The 15,890-nt window shown below is 38.7% G+C and overlaps 1 protein-coding gene across 5 annotated transcripts in view; it reads right to left on the bottom strand.

Annotated features, from left to right (window-relative positions):
• JAM2 (junctional adhesion molecule 2) overlaps positions 1-15,890 on the bottom strand; it is an 80,939-nt gene that overhangs the window by 13,411 nt on the left and 51,638 nt on the right. For all 5 annotated transcript variants that reach the window (XM_057306878.1, XM_026518850.4, XM_044379652.3 and 2 more), the window contains exons 2-3: positions 7,725-7,790; positions 1,698-1,805 (exon numbers count right to left, since the gene is read on the bottom strand). In XM_057306878.1, coding sequence (XP_057162861.1) covers positions 1,698-1,805; positions 7,725-7,790 — 174 coding nt within the window. The remainder of the gene's footprint in view (positions 1-1,697; positions 1,806-7,724; positions 7,791-15,890) is intronic.

Raw genomic sequence — 15,890 nt, 5'->3', positions numbered from 1 at the left:
CATTATATATTCAACAGGAAAAACAGCAAGTGGAAAGAAATGTGTAACAAAGAGTTAAAAATAAAGCAATTATTTAGCTAAAGGTAGTTGTATTTACCCTTCCCCCACTATAATTGTAAGTCTTAACTCCATAGGCTTCTTAGTGATGGCCTAGCTTTCTAGATGGTCATATGGAAATCCAGTAAAATGATTACCACCAAGCAGTGACCCTCCCTCTCACTTCCACATCATCTCTTCCTCCTTTCTCTCAAGAGTTTAATCTACTGGGCCAGCAAGAAGCATTGCATTTTATATCCTTGAGGGCTGAACTGAGACATGAAGGGTCCAGGGTCTCCACGGAGTTCACCTTCTTCTGTTCTCTGTTTTGTTTTCGTGGTGATTATGTTCTAGGTTTCAGTCATTGTTGGTTTCATCGCACACTTAGAAAACACATTCTCTTTCACCGTACACAAAAATAAACTCAAAATGGATTAAAGACCTAAATGTGAGACCTGAAACCATAAAAATCCTTGAAGAGAGCAAAGGGTGTATCTGACATTGGCTTTGGCAAGTTTTCTAGATAGGTCTCCTGAGGCAAAGGAAATAAAAGCAAAAATAAACTATTGAGACTACATCAAAATAAAAAGTTTCTGCACGGTGAAGGAAACAATCTAAACTAAAAGGCAACCTGTGGAATGGAAGAAGATATTTGCAAATGATATAACGGATAAAGGGTTAGGATTCAAAATATATAAAGAACTGAATCAACTCAATACCCAAAAAACAAGTAATCCAATTAGAAAATGGGCAGAAGACATGAACAGACATTTCTCCAAAGAAGACAGACAAATGGCCAACAGTCACATGAAAAGATGCTCAACTTCACTCATCATCAGGAAAATACAAATCAAAACTACAATGAGATAGCACCTCACACCTGTCAGAATGGCTAACATCAAAAACACAAGAAACAACAGGTGTTGGTGAGAATGTAGAGAAAAAGGAATCTTATGCCCTGTGGGAATGCAAACTGGCATAGCTATTGTGGAAAACTGTATGGAGCTTCCTCAAAAATTTAAAAACAGAACTGTCCTATAATCCAGGAATCTCACTACTGAGTACTTACCGAAAAGATACAAAAACACTGATTCAAAGAGATACATGCACCCCTCTGTTTACTGCAGCATTATTTATAATAGCCTAATTATGGAAGCAGTCCAGTGTCCATCAATAGATGAATGGCTAAAAAAGATGTGGTAGATATATATACAATGGAATGTTACTCAGCTATAAGAAGAATGAAATCTTGCCATTTGCAACAACATGGATAGAGCTAGGGGTATTATGCTAAGCAGAATAAGTCAGTCAGAGAAAGACAAATACCATATGATCTCACTCGTATGTGGAACTTAAGAAACAAAGCAGTGAGAAAAAGGGAATAAAAGAGAGAAATAGACAAACCTGGAAACAGACTCTTAACTATAGAGAACAAACTGATGGTTCCCAGAGGGGAGGTGGGTGAGGGGAATGGAGCAAGTAGGGGATAGGGATTAAGATCATGATGAAAGTAACATAAAATAAAATAAAACAAAATGAAATAATTTAAAAACCCCACAGTCTCAGTATAAGTCCCGAACTGTTCTCATTTGTAAATTAAAGAACCCAGGCTGTACTTGGTGTTCTCTTGCTCTCACCTCATCAAGTCTACAGCTTCTTACCTTGAAGAGCCTGTTGGTAGTAGACAAAGGAGACACTCCGGCCCAGTTTCTTCCACTCTAATCTGGAGGAAATGGTCTTCTTTGGGTATTTACAGGCTAAAATAACCTCTAGGAACAATAACAAAAATACTTGTTTTCTAATTGTCCCTATGAATTTATATTTTACTTAACTAAATTTTTAAACAGCCTTAAGCTAGTCCTTTATAGTTTCTTTCATTCATTCATTCATTCGTTCATTCGTAAATTAGTTCAATGCGCACCATGTTGGCTTAACCCAAAGATGAACCGAAAGCATTATAGCTCTTCTCCATAATAATTGCATGACACTAGGCTACTGCCCCTAGTTCTTGCGCCTCAGTTACCATCTGTAAAATAAGATAGTATCTCATAGAGTTGTAGCGAGTCTTCAAATACAGTAATATATGCAACGCGCACATGCCTGGACATGGTAAGTAACTTAAAAATGGCAGTTATGATCAATATTTATCATTTATCTTATTATTCCCAGCCTCAGTTGTCAGGGAGTTTATAGCCTGGGAGAAGAGACAAATAAGATAATGTAATTTTGTTCCATGTGATAAGTGCCATGAGCGTCACGGAGGCAAACAGGGCGCTTCACCCCCAGTGCCTAAGAAAGGCACTCAGTGCAGCCTGTGGATCCACAAACATTGCATCAACATGCTATGTTCTCACTCAGGCCCATTCTTTGATAACCCTCTCTCTGGATATATTGATACAAAACCGATATATGGTCTTCTATTAAATCATGGGTTCCTACTCCCTGTCTCTACCCAGATAAAGTATGAGAAGATTTAATCTTGGCAACAAGTTTAACTGCCTCACTGTAGCTCATTTAAGTCACTTTATTGCAGGAAATTTACTGTAGTTACGTCATTAAAGAATTCCTGGAACCTCTGAAGAAACCCCCCTTTTAACTGTCCAAACAAGAAGACTTGATCAGGGCAGGGGGGGGGGGGGGATAGGCCAGCACCTACCTGCCAACTGCTTTGAGTTGTCAAAAGGAAAGCTCCAGTTGTAAATATTTTTAAAGTACGTTTCAGTCATGCTCCCTAGAGTGTCACCTTCATGTTTCTGAGAATATTTTTCCTACAATGCATATAGTTTGACCCCAAAAGCACACATCTTTGACTAGAGGAGAAATTATGTTCAAATCCTTTCCATACCTCTGATTTTGATGTAGCAGATTTAATGCCACATTAAAAAAAAACAATTCAGGATATTACATGATTCGGTGGATTAGAGAGCAATACTTGTATTATCTCCGGTTTTATTAATATACACATAGATATGAACAAAAAGCATATACAAAAAGGTATGAAAATATGAACCCAGTGCTGATTTCTGTGTGATAGAATTATGGTGTTTCTTTTTGTTATGTGTAGTTTCTAATTTTCCTTTAGTTCCACACATATTGCTAGAAATACAGAAAGAGAATAAAAGGGAATGGAAAACAGAAAATAGGACAGAGAAAAGAAGGGCAAAGGGAAAAAAAAAACCCACAAAGTTGTTTTTAAGGATGCCTAAAGTTTTTAGAGCAGGTTTTATATTATAAAGAGACATCATTTTACAGACATGTTTACAATTATGCTACAAAGACAAATGTGTGCTGAGGGACTTGTCTGAGGAAACACAGTTCTGTTCTGTTGATTAAGGAGAATGGGTGGTGACTTTCCGGAGTCTTGAGTTTGAGATAGGTTTCCTTCCCGTATTTTGTTGAGTTTCCAACAATTAAACACACACCCACACTCATTTTTAGCCCGCACGCTTAGGTCTTAGGAATAAATTTGTACTCAGTCACATTGTTTCATGTATTTAACTACATACACACACACACACACACACACACACACACACACACACACACAGAGCCCTTTTCAGCAAGAAGTTTTGACTTCTGTCCCATTGCTCTATGGAAAACCTCTGCAGAAATTACATCCAAAAATGAAACCAACGGTTTTCCTAAATGCAGTGACACCACTCCCGCCTCATGCACAATGACCATGGAAGATGTGCAGAGATGGTCTAAGTCACGCACACGTTGAGTACTTACTGTGTGTGCAGCATTGCTCCTGATCTATAACAGTGAGCAAAACAAAGATCCCTGTTCTTTCAGGTCTCACAATTTGCAGGGGGAGTCAGGCACGCGAGAAATTTCAAAACGTGAATTAAATGCTACATTGGGAGGCAATCAATGAGTGCCAAGGAAATAGAGTAGATCAGGAGTGTTGGTGTGCAATTACAAAACACCTGAGTAGTTAGAGTTCAACTCATTTAGAGAGTGACATTTGACCAAAGACCGAAAAAAGAAATTAGCATTCCTTAGAATTTGAGTACAAATTTCCTAGAATTTGAAATTGGAATTCACTATGGGTTTCTCTGGGGCCACTCCAAGCAAGGCAATAGCCAGTGCCTCGATCTGAAGATGCCAACGCCACGACCTCAAGAACTGGGAGAAACAGTAAGTCAGCTAGAATCACGGAGTCAACATCTGAGCATAATAAAAACCAGATGCACTGAGAAGCTAACTGCCATAGACGCTCCTCTCTCTTTTCAGTTAGAATGCAACAGTCATGACCAGTATAATCTTGTATGTAGCCCCTAGGATTACTATATCATAAGGCATGGCCTTTTGGAGTTAGACCTCTGCCATACACTATGTGTGTGATGTTGGGAGTATTACTTCGTTCTTTTTGAACCTTATACTCACATTTGTAAAAAGAACAAAATAACAGTACTCATCTTAGGAAGCTATTGTGAAGCTTAAATGAGGCAATATGTTAATACACTTGGGCGTGTGTGATACTTTGCACATCGTGTGCTCCATCAGTGGTTACTGTTGCTTTCACCCCTGAGAAACTTCTAGTTGTAGTTGTAAGTATGCCCTGACATGATAGAAATCCCCGCTTTCTACAACACAAATTTACTTAACAATCACTCAAATTTGAACTAGAACTGTTACCTTTGAGACAGCAAAGGATAGGATACAGACATAAATCATGTTTTCTCAAAACAAGGCATACTAAAGCATAAAAATGCACCAAGTCTTTTTTATTAAGACGATCATTTCATTCCCAAAAGTATGTTTCCTTCGGGTCAAGGAAAGATGATTCTTTTGTTTAGAAAAAGTGTATAAGCAGTAACTATTTTCATGTAGCAAAATTGTCACTTTTAGGAATCACATCGATAGAAATCACTGTGAATTTTAATTTCTCTAAGATTCTGTACTGAGAACTATCTTTTGATTTTATTATCTGTGCTCAAGGTAAAAATCATCAAAATCTTATATAATGCAAAAATAGAATTGTAAGACCAACATAGCTCTGAAATATTACCAAGAAATTCCTTCTGTGAAGAAAAGCCTGCTATTAACCGAATTATAGCTCACAGGGTTGGACATTCTGCATAAAGGCTGCTCATATAATTTATAAGCCTAGCAAAGCTGCTCTCACTTCAGTCTTGTTCTGTTCTTGGCACCACTATGGGAAGTGATACAAAACAGCAGTATGGCAAAGAAGGAATTAATTCATGATTTGTTGACATCAGAGAGACAAGAGACCAAAAAAAAAAAATGAAATGAATTAGGTGGAACATACCCATACATATACACAAATCATAAGATATTTTAGGCTTTAACTAAAATCAAGTCACTGCATGAAATATGCTACAACTAAAATGTGGAAGAAGATAGAAATTTATTTTTGCTTTAAGGAGAGCCAAGTTGGAATGACTGGGGCACATATGAAATAGAATCAAAATATAAATCTTTGTCTTTAAGGATTTATTTTTTTGAGAGAGAGAGAGCATACGAGCGGGGGGAAGGACAGAGGCAGAGAAGACTCCCCCCTGAGCACAGAGCCCCCCCCCCATGTGGGGCTCTATCTCAGGAACCTGAAATCCTGACCTGAGCCAAAACCAAGAGTTGGATGCTCACCTGACAGAGCCACCCAGGTGCCCCTATAATTCGTAATTAAAAAGAGCAGAGGGGAAAGAAAGAAAGAAAGAAAGAAAGAAAGAAAGAAAGAAAGAAAGAAAGAAAGAAAGAAAGAAAGAAAATACTTATTCAGGAGTAAGACTAACATTTGATTGCAATAAATCATAGAAAGATTTTTTATATTAAAAATAAAACATGCGGGGCTCCTGGATGGCTCAGTCGTTAAGCGTCTGCCTTCGGCTCAGGTCATGATCCTAGGGTCCTGGGATTGAGCCCCGCATCGGGCTCCCTGCTAGGCGGGAAGCCTGCTTCTCCCTCTCCTACTCCCCGCTTGTGTTCCCTCTCTCGCTGTCTCTCTTTGTCAAATAAATAATAATAAAATAAAATCTTAAAAAAATACAAATAAATAAATAAAACATGCATTAAAAAGTAATGTAAATGGTACACGATTTGAGTTTGGAGTGATGGAAATTTTTGGAACTAGACAGAGGTGGTAGTTATACCACATTATGAATGTACTAAATGCCCCTGAACCATTCACTTGAATGTGCTGGTTTTAGGTTATGCGAATTTCACCTCAATATATTTTTTTAAAAGTAATGTAAGACTGTAGAATATAACTTTGGCATTCTAATGGAGATACCATGCGTAGGGCCTGGGTGGTGGGGGAGGGGGGCAGGGACGTATATTCATGGTACCTGCTGGGCCCAACAGTGAGAACCTTCAGGAAAGGACAAAGTAGGACAATTCACTTCTCTTGTCCTCAGAGTCTTGGCCCATCTTTTCCTCTCACTGTGTGATCCCTCTTCTGGCCTTTCCAGTCTCCTTTTCGACACCTCGTCCAGCCCTGTTTCTTCTCTCTGCAAGTGCTCCGTAGCCCTACATCACTCCCAATCATTACTCTGCTCTTCCCACCTCTCTCCACTTGAAACTAATTCATGATAAAGAGTGAATGTTTTATTAGCTTAATCATGTAACATAGTAGGACTTCATTAACAGAAATAATTATTTAAGTGATTTGTTATCAAGTGATGTGTTCCTTGTGAGTGGCAGGCTGATTCTTACTGTAGCACATTTTTACTGAAGAAGCACATATAATGCTGTGTGCTGGGCACAGTTTTAAGTACTAGTTAAATAATAATCTACTTAGTTCCTTCCCACCCACTTCTCTTCTTTAATCTTTGTCTCTTTCCTTCAAACCTCTCTCTCCCATCTCCAGGAATCTAAGACATGCGTGAAGAGGAGAGTTCAGACACATTTGAAACTTGTTTCTTAAATGTTTACAATCTCCGGCCTAAATGAGCGTCACACTTAGGACATGGTAATTCTTCTGGTTGCCTGGTATCATTGTGTTCTAGGCAAAAGAGCCTTCAGAATAGTAGTAGGTGGTCGATATTTGAAGTAAACTTATAAAAGCCCTTATAAAGTTTTCCTTGGATATTAGTCTTTTAAAAAAATATTTTTAATTGTGGTTAAATACACAGATCTTAACATTTACCATCTGAACACTTTTTAACTTTTTGCCATCTTAATGATTTTTAATAAGTCCGTAGTGTGACGTACATTCACGTTGTGAAGCAACCAATCTCTAGAACTTTTTCATCTTGTAAAAGTGAAAGTTTATTATACCCATTAAACCTCAACTCCGCATTGTAAATATAGTTAAGAAGCTAAAATACATAACAAAATGGCACCCCTAAATAGGCTATATTAATGTCATCCTAAAAACATTAGGTAGAGTGGGGTTTGCAGCGTTAATCTCCATTTGCCTTATCCAGCTGGCTGGAAACCTTGCAAGATCTCCGTCTACCAGTTTCACAAATTAGATCCGCTTTGTTGCAGATAATTTATGCAATTAGAGGCCTTCTTGGTACATCAGGGCTTTCATCGAATGTCCAAAATTTCCACTGAGGAGGTGGAGAAAGGGTTCTCAAGTAGAAACAGCACAGAGCAGCATTTCGGAAGGAAGACAGTGTGAGGTAAGGCAGAGGGTCCCAACAAATAGATAACATCGCACACGTCATACTCGTGAGTCATCGAACAACACAGTCTGGGAAAAGCGTAAGTTACTCTACCTTGATACTCTATTGCTGTGACCACCTGATGGTCTTTTGGGGCAGAGAATCCATAGGCCTTATGATCTGAAAGATTAAAACAGATAAGATGATTAAAATAGTACCAAAGGTCACTTGCAAATATTTGAATAGGACGCAACATTAAGGAAAACTGGCCTAAAGTTCGGTGGCAGTTTCACACATTCATAACCCGTAAGTTTTAAGTATCAAAATAAGAAAAACCAAGCCAAACCCTATATGTCTCTTCATATTTTCTGTATTGTGGTTTTCTGCCTTCCTTTCACAAAGCAAAACCCATGAATCTGTCAGGGCCCCATGACAGACAACACAATCTCACAAGCCTGATTGTGAAAGGCTTTTTTTTTTTTTTTTTTTTAATCTTTAAAGATTTATTTATTTATTTTAAAGAAAGTATAAGCAGGGTGGGGAGTGGGGAGGGAGAGGAAGAGAAGCAGACTCGCCACTGAGCACAGAGCCTGACTCTGGGCTAGATAGCAGGACCCCCGAGATCATGTCCTGAGCCAAAACTAAGAGTCCAACAACGCTGAATGGACTGAGCCACCCAGGCGCCCCAAGCCTGATTGTTAAACGCTTATCTTTGTCCTTATTAATTTAGCCTAATATGCAATCTAGCGCCTAAAGTATTGCCCCTTTAAGATAAAAGCTAATTATTTAAGGGTTTAAGTTGCTTTATAAACTTATACCTGATTATACCTACATATTTTTGACTAGGAAATGTATATATAATATATACTGTATATAAACTTTGTATATACAAATATGATGAAAAATGCAAGCAGACCATCTTTATTTTTGCCCCAAACATTTCAATAATTTTCCAGGATTGGTCTATAGGATTGAAATGACTGACCAATTACGGTGGCTGATGTGATCTGATAATACGATGACGACAACAACGATGATATCATCACTTTCATATATGCAGGAAATTTCATTTCATTTTATTTTTTAAAGATTTATTTATTTGAGATAGAGATGGGGGGGCAGAGGGAGAGAGAGAATCTTAGGCAGTCTCCACAATGGACTGGGGACCAATCTAACAACACTGAGATCATGACCTGAGCCAAAACCACAAGCCAGATGCTTAACTGACTGAGCCAACCAACCACCCCAACAATAGTTAACATTTATTAAGCACTTAGGTGCTAGGCAACATTCCCAGTGCTTTGCAAGTATTAATTCATTTAACTCTCACAACAATTCTCTGTGGTTGGGTACCATTTTTATCCACCTGTTTTGCAGGTGGGGAAACTGAGACACAGAGAGGGTAAGAAACCTTGGTCAAGGTTATACAAGTGGTAAGTGGTGGGGCTGGGATTTGAACTCATCCAGTCTATTTCCATAGCCCGTGTATTTCATTACTATACTACTACGCTGGGCCCCACCTCGTGGTTCCCCCAAGCTGAACTATGAGGAAGCACTGCAGATTAGCAAAGACGCCAGGTGGAAAGGGCCATTGATCTAAGGAAGATGGAATAAGGTGAGAAACTGATTGTTGTAATGAAGGCGAAGGATGGGCTGTGAAGCACAACAGGAAGATGGAAGGTGGGTGGCGGTACCTGGAGAAGTAGCGCGGCATGGTAGGCATGGTAATCTCAGTGGGGAGGCTCCAGTGGAGGGTTTCTCCACCTTGACACTATTAACAGTTGGAACCAGCTCATTCTTTGTTGTGAGGGGGCTGTCCTGTGTATGGCAGGATATTTTTTGCAGTATCCCTGGCTTCTTCCCACTAGGTGCCAGTAGAACTTCCATCTCCCCTATGGCAAACCCAAGTCATGACAACCAGAAATGTTTCCAGACAGTGCCAAATGCCCCGGGCGGGGGGGGGGGGGGGGGGGGGGGGGCGGCGGACTCATACTTGGTGGAAAACCACTGCTTTAGACTTAGCAGCTAGGCTGCTTTGAAGAACGAGGAATAGAAAGAAATAGACTAAAGAAAGACAAAAAAACCATGAGTTCAAGGATTTCAAAAAAGTTCCTATGAGATCAGAATTTCTTGAGTATGAAATAATGTATTACATTTTTGGGAAGGAGAGAAAAATGTTTCATAACACGCCTATCTTTGATTTATTCACCTATATGGACACTGACATGTAAATTATGACACCGTGCTAAGACTTCTTTATTCCTAAGGAATACATGCTATTTTGGATAACTTTTTTTTTTCTTTTTCTCTCCCTTAGAAGCCTGGACGGCAAATATAATCATGAAATGAAAACTCCTAGAAACCTACAGGGCTCAAATGTCTAGTTCTCTAACATTGTTCAACTATTGAGGATCTAGATCTCGAAATTGGAAACATCTTCATTAGGTAAATCGGCAAAGCTGGTGTCTATGCAAAGAGTATAAAATTGAGCTGATTATTTTTATTGACAGCTGTAAATATATTTGTATAAAGCAGTGACCTACGTGGCCCAGTCTTGGAGAGGTATCAGGTCACCAAAGAGTGATTTCAAAGTATCACTTTGGCTTGCATATTAAGAAAAAAATCATGAAGGGGTCCAAGCCAACATCTAAAGTATCCCCCTTTTCCCTTTTCCACATACTCTGCCATATACCAGAATATGTCCCATAGTCCTCTGAACTCCACCCTCACCCCTCTATGCCTTTCTTTTCCAGTTTCTCCTCTCCTTTCCCAATTTTATTTTTAGTGCCCAAAGAGGGTCCAGATCTTCAGAGAACAGAGGGAGGGAAGACACTAAGCTGGCCAAGCCAGGAAAGCCAGGACCTCATGCGTTCACCCTGTGTTACACCTACATTTAAACGACAGGATCGCTGAATGTTTTTCCAATGATTCTCACTCCAAATCGTTATTCTGTGACACTTTCAGAGCACACTTTGAAAAAGCCTCTTTTCTCCGTTAGCAATGTGGAAATTAGTGCCCTCCAAGAAGTTCTGATTGTGACCGGCGTTTTTGGTGACTTTTTGAACTCTTTTCATAGATTTTTTAGACAAAACAATGAAGGCTCATATTCCCTAGAAACCAGTTGAGGGGAAAATCTGGGCAAAAGAGAAAAAGATAATCTTTGTTCTCTCCACATCATCATCTCTTTGAACTTTTCAAACACCGCACTGCCCACTGAGAATGTTTATTCCCTTCAGCAGGCTCGGGTCGTCTTTCATTTGAGGTGAACGTTAGTCCAATCTGAGACTGGAAGGTTTAGGACTGGGCCTGATTATTTTCCCCTTTTCTCAATTCCAGTTTCCTACTTGCTAAAACGTCCTTTGAGAAAGATTTCTTAAATTTTCAAAAACCACTTCTATGGAAAATAACAGCTGTTAACTCAGGAATTTTATTAATTTCTTCAGAACTTCTATATGTATATGTTTGAGTAGAAAAAAAAAAATGTCCCAAACACCAAAAAAGAGAGGATTGATTGAATTGGCAAAGCCATGAATGCAAAACAATTATAAAGGGGATTGGTTTTAGTAAATTAATAAATAGATATTATTTCTTGGTATCTGAATATTTATTCCTGTGATTTTAAGTGTCTTCTAGCTATGTGGCTTCCTCTGGTTCTATTTACTTCAAGGTTTGCTTTTTAATTAAGTAAAAATACTTAAAATGTGTGGTCACCTACGATGAACTTATTTAAACAGAAAGTTCTGAATCTTAAAAAAACAATTATATATTATAAGATTTCTACCTTGTTTTAAGCCTTTCTGGTCTTGGAATTCTATGTGTGGTTGTTTTTTTTTTTAAAGGTTTTATTTATTTATTCGATAGAGAGAGAGACAGCCAGCGAGAGAGGGAACACAAGCAGGGGGAGTGGGAGAGGAAGAAGCAGGCTCCCAGCGAAGGAGCCTGATGTGGGGCTCGATCCCATAACGCCGGGATCACGCCCTGAGCCGAAGGCAGACACTTAACTGCTGTGCCACCCAGGCGCCCCTGTGTGTGTGGGGCGGGTTTTAACTTGAACCCAATAACTTTATGAAAATAAAATGTTGGATTTTGTATCAAGATTTCACTAACAGAAGTTGGGAAGAGTCTCTGTTGGCTGCTTTCTTGAACTGATCTTTATTTTTTCTTCACCTTTCCAGAGTGAGTTGAAAAAGAAAACAAACAAAAAATTGTCATGTAGGTCTGCTGGTTGAGGTCAACAATTGTTTCAAAGTTAGCTACAAAACATCTTTAATAGTTTTGGATGTGTTCCAATATCACTGGCAGAAGTTCATAAAATGAGGTTAAGAGATGATTATTTCCATAACTGCTAACAACTCCAAGTCAAGTAATCCCTAACCAAATGAAAGCTTTTGTGTTCCTTTCCCCCCAACTCTAAGAATTAAATTTCTTACATTGTCTATCAATCATCTAAAATATTCTTGTGTGACTAAGGATAATCTAGTATGGCTAAGAATAAATATTTATATTTATTCTACAGTCTTTAAATTTACTATAAAAGTGTTATTTAAAGTAACACTTTTAATTGGAAACATGATTAGGAAAAGTTGATGTGTTACAGAGGCTTTTTGTTCTAAGAGTGTACCATTACAGAGAATACCATGATAAAAGCAAGTTATGAGTTATTTCGTAAGTTTTCAAAAATGAAAATTAATAGCCATGTGGTTTTGACAATCACTAATATACAATTATTGTACTAACAAATATAGAAAAGAAAAAAGATGCATAGGGCTAGTAGTAACAGACAAAATAAGACTATCCAGTATTTATTTATTTATTTTTAAAGGAGGCTTTTAATTTTTATTTTTAAACTTTTTTTAAAAGGAAGCTTTTTTTATATTAACATTTTTTAATTTAAATTCAATTAATTAACATATAATGTAGTATTAGTTTCAGATGTACTTTCCAGTATTTATTATGGATAAATATTTATAGGGTAAAAAGGATCCCAATGAAGTAGGAACCAGGAGTTAGGTTAATATACTTACCTATCTCACTACCATTCATCATGATATCATACCCTAGTAGGTCTAAAGAGTAGGGAGAGGGAGAGAGGGTGGGCAGGAAGGGGTAGGAGGGGGACACTGGGAAGGGAGGTGGAGAAGGAGAGAGAGGAAGAGAGAGATCACATAGACAGACCTGTCCTTCTAGTCTCTCAAACTGGACATTCTGGCCCTTTTTCTCTTCTTTTCTTTTCTTTTCTTTTCTTTTCTTTTCTTTTCTTTTCTTCCCTTTTCTTTTCTTTCTTTTTTTTTAAGATTTATGTCTTTATTTGAAAGAGAGAGAGATAGAGAGCACGTGAGCAGGGGGAGAGGGAGAGAAGAAGACTCCCTGCTGAGTAGGGAGCAGGGCTAGATCCCACAAATCTGGGATCGTGATCTGAGTCGAAACTAAGAGTCAGACGCCCAACCGACTGAGCCACCCAGGCAACCCTTCTGGCCCTTCCTTTTAATGAGAGAAAGGGAAACCATACCAAAGTACAAGGAAAAACAAAAGCTGTGCTTGGCTTTAGAGCTACCCGTGGCTTGTGTTCTAGTGAGTTAATGATGACCTAAAGAATTAAAGGGTGATTTTCACTATGAATAAATTTTCCCCATAAGAACCTAGCATCTAAGTAAGATGTGACTCCACCATGTTAAAATCCTCATTTGACAGATGTGACGATTGAGAGAGGTCTTTGCTCAAGGTCACAACACTAGAAAGCAGAGAAGCAAAGATGTGCATTTATATCTAGTTAGTTTAGCTCTGCAGAACTTCCCCCCCAGCCCCCATTCTCTGATCAGCACGAGGTGAATGATTAAATTTTGGGGGTGATAGTAGATAGAAATGAAACAAGTAAACTAATTTCTTACAGTAAAATAAATTCTTTAAAAAGTTTTAAAAATGTTCTTTAAGCACATCTTCGAATGTTTAACAGTGGCCTGTAGTATTGGAAAGCCAGCAACAGCTGCATTTCTCACCAGGCACTCCCCACTAGGACATAAAACAATTTTAGGATTCTGAGATCTTTCTTTAATATTCCCCAAGTGACAATCTCAGCCAAACACAATTTGCGCACCAGTGTCATTAACTACAGATTTTAGACTGATGACAATAGTCAACTCAAATTCAGTAGACTCTCAAGACAAGAGGAAGGAATGTCACCTTCCAAAATTGATGCTAATAAAGGTCACAGACTCAATGGAAGGCGGGGATGTTGACCATTCTATGTTCGGACTGGTTCTCCCTAAGACTGATGCCAGGCAGCAATGGCCCTAAAACTTTATGAGCGTAAAATAAGAAATCAGTACGAAAGATGTCAGATATCAAAATAAACACATGGGGTAAAGGCAAAGAACACTAACATGGAAGAGGTAAGGACCCATAAAGCTGAGCGTCTCTCCTCACTAACCGACTCATGTGGTCTGGACTGTGTCTCAGGCATAGCCTTTTATGAGAGACGGCGCATCAGGCTTCGACAGCTTGATGACATTTTAATTTAAGATTATTCACTGCTCTTTAGTCTGAGATTATAGTTACTAACTCCTAAATCTCAATATGGTTTTTCAAGATTAAAAGTCCAGAACCATCAGTAGTATTTGATGGTTATATTTCTCAGCAAACAGGAACATGCTAGTGTAATTGTCAAATAAATAATTTTTTTTGAGAGCAGGTGCAGATCATTTCTCCAGAGTTTTGATCAGCTCTGGGCAAAGAGCTAAAAGCAAGTTTCTGAATCTGGGCTCCGAACTCTGGTTCTGAATCACCAAGGTATGCGAGTCTGGGAATCCCTGCCCACAATGTCCTAACAGCTGATACACACGGATTACTCAGTGGCTCTGTGCGTCAGGGGATAGTGAAGTGGCTATTCTGCAGTCATCTGATACGTATAAATCCACTTAAGCAACGTATGTGAGTAGAACTCTACCATCTACTAAGCTCTTTCCCTCCTGACCCTACATGGATGTTTGTTTTAAACTCTTTGTATGTCCAGCATCTTATTTTTCTGCTTTATTGGATGAATTTGGGAATCGTTTTGATGCACCCAATGTTTTCGTTTTTTGAAAGCACAAACATGCAGTCAATGAATACAAATTGAGTTTTACAGGGATCAGCACAGAATGTCAAAAATATTCTCTAATATTCCTGATCTGTCAAATTTATAATATGCAAATGAAGTTATCTTTGCATTTCTCAGAGGAAGATAGAGCACTGCTAATGTCTTAAATCTTTTTCTGAATTAGAAGATACATAAAATATAATGAATAAACACATAAAGGAAGGAGGACTGACCGTGAATTAATAAGGTGTAAGGTTTGGGGCTCTTCCTTGCAGGAGTACTTCCTAAGGCCCTGGGGGTGAAGTGGGAGGGCCTAACAATGTGTGCACATTTTGTAAAACTCGCAAGAATAAGGGGTGCTGGGGTGGCTCAGTCGGTTAAGCGTCTGACTCTTGATTTCGGCTCAGGTCATGATCTCAGGGTTGTGAGATCAAGCCCCACATTGGGCTCTGCATTCAGCACAGAGTATACTTGAGATTCTCTCTCTCCCTCTGCCCTTCCCCCAACCAGCGCACCTGCACATACACTCTCCCCCTCTCTAAAAAAACAAAAAACAAAAAACAACTTGCAAGAATAAGATTTTTTTGGGATACAATTTTTCTTATTGAGGATTCTAATAATCCATCTTTGCACACAATTATGGGCTTCTTATTAACGAGTTTATTTAGCTTTCTAGACTTGACCACTTATAATAAAGAAAATGATCTCCAGAGTTCACTACCTGAGAGTTCAACCTTTAAAATACTAAGGAGTTTATATGACCAACAATGTAGTGCATCCCTGCCCTCTCTCACCCTCTCAAATTTCAATTCTGAAAATATGGGGGTTGTATGAATTTTATTTTTCAGCTCTCCTGCTGGATGATGGTTCATAAAAGCTTTCACCCTTACAGTTCACACATATGTTCCTAATTAAATTCTGTTAGCATAAATGTTTCCAGAAGAGATTTGAAACGTAAGGGAAACCCTCCCAGCTTGTTGTTGCTTCATGTTTCCTTTGATTAGTCTTCAGGAAGCCGAAGGAACAAGAACGATTTATTTGAAAATGCCGAACATGGAAACAATGGCTTGGCATTGCTTAGCTGTCATAGTTTACAACTGTCAGGTAAGACCCCTCAGAATCAGTTACTCTGATTTCTCAGGTGCTTTACAACCAGGGACTATAATTTCCCATCTCTTTCCATAAAGACAGCTCCCCGACTCAGT

The sequence above is a fragment of the Ursus arctos genome, unplaced genomic scaffold (genome assembly GCF_023065955.2).
Source record: "Ursus arctos isolate Adak ecotype North America unplaced genomic scaffold, UrsArc2.0 scaffold_4, whole genome shotgun sequence".
In the NCBI taxonomy this organism is placed as follows: Eukaryota; Metazoa; Chordata; class Mammalia; order Carnivora; family Ursidae; genus Ursus; species Ursus arctos.
This window is presented reverse-complemented; position numbering and strand designations above follow the sequence as displayed.